The 6,095-nt window shown below is 52.9% G+C and overlaps 1 protein-coding gene across 1 annotated transcript; it reads left to right on the top strand.

Annotated features, from left to right (window-relative positions):
- The first annotated feature begins 4,669 nt into the window (after positions 1–4,669).
- LOC139680491 (caltrin-like protein 2) lies at positions 4,670–5,476 on the top strand. Its single transcript, XM_071573125.1, has 3 exons — positions 4,670–4,746; positions 4,925–5,086; positions 5,283–5,476. The coding sequence occupies exons 1-3, from the start codon at positions 4,683–4,685 to the stop codon at positions 5,285–5,287; spliced, it is 231 nt and encodes a 76-aa protein (XP_071429226.1). The 5' UTR covers positions 4,670–4,682; the 3' UTR covers positions 5,288–5,476.
- The last annotated feature ends 619 nt before the right edge of the window (positions 5,477–6,095 follow it).

Below are 6,095 nucleotides of genomic sequence, written 5' to 3'. Positions count from 1 at the left end.
GCCTCAGCTGGAGGAGTCAGCAGGACATGGATGCTGTGTCCCCATTCCCAAGGTTTGCTTTGGAGCCTGTGCTTGTGGGAGCACAGGGATCTCTGAGCTGAGCTGGGGGATGGACCCTCGGCCTGGCCCAGGAGCCCAAGGGACTCTGGGTGGATGCAGGAAAGGGAACATACTGGATCTGCTCCTGACAGGTCTCTGCAACCTCCACAACAAAACACTGGATGCTGCAAATGTGGCAAAATCTTTATTCCTTTGATTTTTTACTAGGCACAAAAAATGTGTTTACTGTCTCTGGAGGGATAACACAACATTTGCCACTGTTGCCCATGAAGCTGCAGCGCCCCCAGGGCTCATTCCTGCCTCCAGCTCTGGGTCCTCAGCACAGGAAGGACATGGACCTGCTGGAGAGAATCCACAGGAAGCCGCCAAGACAATCAGAGAGCTGGATGCCCTGTGCTCTGAGGAAAGGCTGAGAGATTTGGGGTTGCTGAGGCTGGAGAAGAGACGGCCCTGGGGAGGCCTCAGTGTGGCCGGGCAGGACCTGAAGGGGCCCAGAGGAAAGATGGGGACAGTGTTCAGCAGGGCTGTGGGGAGAGGACAAGGGGGAATGGCTTTAAAATGAAGGAGGCCTGTTTAGGTTCAATCTAAGGAAGATGCTTTTTTCCACTGAGGGTGGAGAAGCACTGGCCCAGACTGTACAGAGTGTCTGTGGATGGCCCATCCCTGGGAACACTGAAGGGCAACTGGGACGGCACCCTGAACAGCCTGGTGGGGTGGAATGTTTGTCAGGTAGGAACGCGATAATCTTGAGGGTTCATTTCCAAGCCAAACCATACTATGATTTGATCATTCTATGGTTTCCATGCCCTACTGCAGAGTGGTCTCACAGCTCCTGTGACACCACAGCTCCCAGAGCTGTGCCCGTGTTCCATGTGGAATGGCCAGCACCCAGCAATGGGCACAACGCAGCCATTCCCCTGCTGGAATCACATCCGTCAGCAGCTCCCAGTGCTCCCTCTGCCCTGACCACCCTTTGCTCTGTCCTGAGACCACCTTTGCCCCTGCTCAAAGCTAACCCTTGATCCTGCTCCCAGTGGACTGCTACCTCCAACACCCATCAGTCCTGAACAGTAGCTGGTGTGTGGATCTTGCCATCCAGCCCAGCAGGATGCTCCTTCTCCTGAGGAAGGTACAGTGCTATTCCATGGAACTCTGTGGCCACCATTTAACTGTCTGTGAGGGCTGGAGCTCCGTGGGGATGTTGTGGGAAGGGACTCCACTCTGAGGTTTTGCTCCCTGATGCAGGCTCCCAGAGACACTGAGGAGCCTATGGATGTTGACATCATATTGGATATTGAGGAGAAAATGGGGACTGATATGGAAGAGAACATGAAAGAGGAGATGGAGGTGGATGTAGAGGACGACACAGAAATGATGGAAGTTGATGAGACAGATGAAGTGGAGGACATGGTGTTGGGATGAAGACAATCCCACCAGCAGCAGCACAGGCAGGTGCTGCCCATCCCTGCCCCTGGTACAGTGGGTCACCTGGCACCAGGCTGGGCTGGGCTGAGTGTCCCCGCTCAGGGACACGGTGCCCGTGCCCGGCATTCTGACGGCACAACCCTCACCCCTGCCCTGCCCTGCCCTGCTTTGAGCTACACAAGCCCCGTCCCACCACCTGGGCCTGGCTCCCATGCCCAGCCGGGCTCAGGCCTGGTTGCACAGTGCGCTATGCCCAGCGTGTGCCAGGCTGGGGGCACATGGCACACCCAGCAGGGCCCCCTGCACTGACCGTGCTGCTTGTTTTCTTGCAGGACTGATGGATGTGCCAGATATGGCTGTTGGTCTTTGGTACATATGTTTTAGATTTTGTTGTTTTATACTCATTGTGTAAACACATTTTATAAATTGCTGATTTTATAGAGTTTCATATAATGTAAATATGTTTTATAGCATGTAGTTTTTATAAAGGTTCTTCTGTTGTAAATAAGTTTCATAGTTTGTTGGTTTTGCTGCTCTTCTGTAAATAAATAATCTTCATATTTCACACCCCAGCATTTGCATTTGTTTTCAGGCATATGGAGCATTTGTAGAGCTGTGGTTTCCATTTGCTCTGGATTCCTGGTGTTGGAGGTGTCTGGGGTTGCTGGTACAGCCCCCATTGGGGAGTGGGAGTACCTTTGCTCAGAGTGGGTCCCACCTATAGGGATCACACTCTGCTTTCCCTTGCTTTGGAAATGCTTGGTGTTGACTGTTTGTAGAGGCAAATCCTACTGGGCTCTGTCCCATGGGATCCCATCTAGGACTTGGGCTGCGCCTGCGTGGTCCTGCAGGGCCTCATTACTTACTGGCTCTTCACTAGGTGGCACCAGACACCAGCGCTCATGAGTGTGCTCCGGGCTATGGGCACCCCCTTCTCCCGGGCACCCTGAGATGCTGGAGCCTGCTGTAGGGGAGCAGAGCATCCTCAGCCTTGAGCTGAGAATGGATGGTTGGATGGAGGGAGGGGTTGACAGATGGAGATCATCATCAGGCTGAAAGCATTGCATCACCTGGTGGGCAACAAGGGCTGCTTTGTGTGGCACAAGTGGTTCCTTGGGTGCTTTGTGCTCCTTGCTAAGACTGGGGGACCCTGGACTACTGGTCTTATCCTTTCTATCCCCAGGGAATACAAACTGGAGAGCCTTGCCCTGGCTGGGAAAATGCAGCACATGTCACAGCATCCTCAGCACCTGACATGTCAGGCCTTGCTGCCCCATGAAAGTGGTTTTCATGTGGAAGAGCATGAGCCACATGGGAGGGGACTGCTCTGGGGGACTCTGAGGCGATGGGTGCTGCACATGTAGCAGAGTGCAACATGGGGACTGCAGGCAATCCTGTACCCAGAAATGTCTGGGTCCTGGTTATTCTGTGGGAATCTGCAACAGAAAGAGTTGAGACTTTTCCCCCTGCTATGAATACAGCACTGTTGAATGTTCTTCAGATAGATTTCTTCCCCTCCATCTTCTCTGCAGCTTAATCTGAGCCTTGTTCCTTAGTCTTTCCTCCCTTGGGGGCATAGGTCCAAGCCCCACCTCAGCCGGATCCTGGCAACAGCTGGGATCTAGGCATTGTCCTATCCAGCCACAAAGCAGCTGAATGACAAAGGATTGCTTAAAAATTAATCCAATGCTTGTATTTCTCAATAAAAGTGCTAAATTGTTGGTGTACAGCCCAGAAAGTCTGTTTGGGTTGGCTATACCCTTTGCTGGTTATTTAATAAATTACTTTACAAAGAGCTCAATGCAGCCACAGAGTTAAAAGGGAAATTGGACAATAATTAACAGACCCAGTAAGTTAAGGTGTCCCATTAAGACTTGAGAATGGAAAGCTGAACAGGAAAGGGCACAGTGAGATGCCCACCATGCCCTGGATAGAAAGTGGCGGCTCCAGAGGCTGAGTCAGTGCAAAGGAGGGGGCTCAGGGGCTGCATAGAGCATCTAGGGCTGATATTGGGCTTTTGCTGCTCCTCACCCTTCCCGGGTTACAAAATCAGGGGCTGCCCCAGGCTGCCTTTTACAGGAATGTGGTGTTTGGCTGCAGGAGCCTTCCCTTCCCAGGGACATTCCCAGAGCCTGTTTCCAGTGCAGCTTCATTTCCTGCCAGCCCCAGAAGTCCCATAGAAAGGCTCCAGGAACCCCTTACACAAGGAGAGGGGGACATTGACCCATTGGTGGGAAATGGAGCAACTTCCCATTGCCCAAGGGCACCTGAAGAAAACAGATTTGCCTGGAGGCCAGGGGAAAGGGGGTATGTATGTATGTACCATTTCCTTGGGAGGGAGAAACAGATGGAGAGTGGAACATTGGTGGGACCTTTGCCATCCAAACAAAGAATACAGTCCCCATTCCTACAGCCATCAAGAGTTAGGGTTTAGTTGAGCTGTCCTTGTGTTGCATCATGGCTGATGAGAGGGCTGTAAGGAGTGGAATATCCTACCTCAGTGAGTCCATTCACTTTCTTCCAGCATCAACTTGCTTCCTAAAAAGCAACAGCCACCCAGAGAAGATGTTGGGGTTCAGCAACCTGAAAGAGATTGACAAAGACTCACCCTTGGCTAAGCCAAAGCTGTTTTCCCCACAACAGCTTACGTCCCCAGTGGGGCAGGAGACAGGAGGGTTTGGGGCTGAGGCAAGTTACCTCTGAGAAAAGCTTAAAGGATCATCCCTGGGAAGGCACATGCAATCCCCCCATGCTTATCTGGATAGTGCTGTAAGGTTTGGTTAGGAGGTCCACATGTAAGCAAAATACAGAGGGGAAATACACTTAATAGACCCCCTAGAAGGGACTATAGCACAATAACCACAATGGTTTCTCCAGGAGAAGGCTAGTTGCTGAGGAGAAAGGAGCTTTACTACCTCCAGCCTTGCCTGGAAATGATGCCTTTGGACCATCTGCCCATGGCTTGACTCTCAGCCCCAGGTATGGCTGCAGGTGACAGCTGTGCAGTGGCATAACTGCTTTTTGAGCAGTTGAACAATCCCTTTTGTATCTTGTGCAAAAAGCTTCCAGAAAACACTATGCAATAGGCAGAGGAAAAAAAGGTATAAACATCCTGTTCCCCGCCCCCATTCTCCCGAAGTGTTTAAATGTCGATGTCCCGCAGTTGTCACACTCACACCTCTCAGGGACACAGCAACATGAAGTCAGTGGCCGCTCTCCTCCTGGTGGGGATGCTCATCCTCTGGGCAGAAGTGCCAACAGGTATGAGAGATATCCTAGGGTAAGGCACAGGGAGCAAACCGCAGGGGCTGGGAAGGAGCCACGTTTACAAGGATCCTGCGGGAGGGGAAGGGAGAGGAAAGGAGAGAGGCGTTTATTGGGCAGCCTGTCCCCAGGGCCCCTCAGCTGCCCTGGAGCAAACAAGTCCCTCTTCTTGCAGGCAGCGCCTGGTCCTGCCCACGCGTCCACTTCACCTGCGCACTGTACAACCCGCCGAATCAGTGCTTCATCGACCGGCATTGCCCCTTGTTCAAGAAGTGCTGCCCCACCTTTTGTGGAAGGAAATGCATCTCGAAGCCACGCCGCATCCCCGTCAGTCACGGTAGGAGCTCAAGAGCCCCCTGCCTGTGCCCACCTCCCAGCTAGCAAAAGGGGCATGATGATGGTGGGCAGGGAGCTGTGTCCAGCTGGCAGAGCCCTTCACTGTCAAGCTGGTGGGGTGACTGGTAGACAAACATGTGGGCTGGGGTTACTCTGGACACCAGACCCACCCGGTTTCTTTCTCTCCCTTTCACCAGTGTGAGCTCCTGCTCCCAGGACAGACCGAGGGCCATCTCAGCATCCCTGTGCCACCTCTGGCACCAGCCCATGCTCAGACCACCTCGGCTCCAGTATCACTCCATGGCAGCTGCTGCACAGTGCTGTGTGACACCTGCTTGCCCTCTCCCTCTGCTTCCACCACTGCTTTAACAAATAAAAAGCTTGTCCCAGGGATGTTTGTGGTGTGTGACTCCTTTCCCCACCTTCTCCTGCCTCTCTCCAGCCCCATCCCGGCACACAGTCCCACTGCTGGTTTCACTCCAGAACTTCTGCCCAGGGAAGAAGTTGAAAACATTCTGCCTACATACTTGCAGTGTGGTTAGGGGCTGCCTTGGGGGAGAAAATCCATCCAGGGGCATACAAACCCCAGAAGGAGGGGGCAATGGGAAGGGGCTGGAATAAAACATTACAGAATGCTTTAGGGGATGCTCTGGACAGGCTATGGGGGGCCCTGGACAGCAGTGTGTACCACAGACACTCCTCAAGCTGAGCAGGGCTATGGAAGCGGACTGGGGGTACAGGAGGCAAAGCCTCCCTGGGAGTACCCACTTTGGGAGACATCTAGAGGGCAGAGGAGAGGGGTTATATAGACCCAGAGCCAAGTGGTGCTAAGTCCTCACTGAACCTGAGCTGGTGGGAAAAACTCAGTTGAGGAAACTTGCCTGGGAAAGCCTCAAGCCAGGACAACAAAATCACAGCTCCAAGGGGTTCTTGTAATTTTTGTACAGCTGAGTGCCAGGGACAAAAACTCAGGAAATGCCAACAAATATCTGGAGAGAGCGTGTGCAGCC

The sequence above is a fragment of the Pithys albifrons genome, chromosome 18 (genome assembly GCF_047495875.1).
Source record: "Pithys albifrons albifrons isolate INPA30051 chromosome 18, PitAlb_v1, whole genome shotgun sequence".
In the NCBI taxonomy this organism is placed as follows: Eukaryota; Metazoa; Chordata; class Aves; order Passeriformes; family Thamnophilidae; genus Pithys; species Pithys albifrons.
This window is presented reverse-complemented; position numbering and strand designations above follow the sequence as displayed.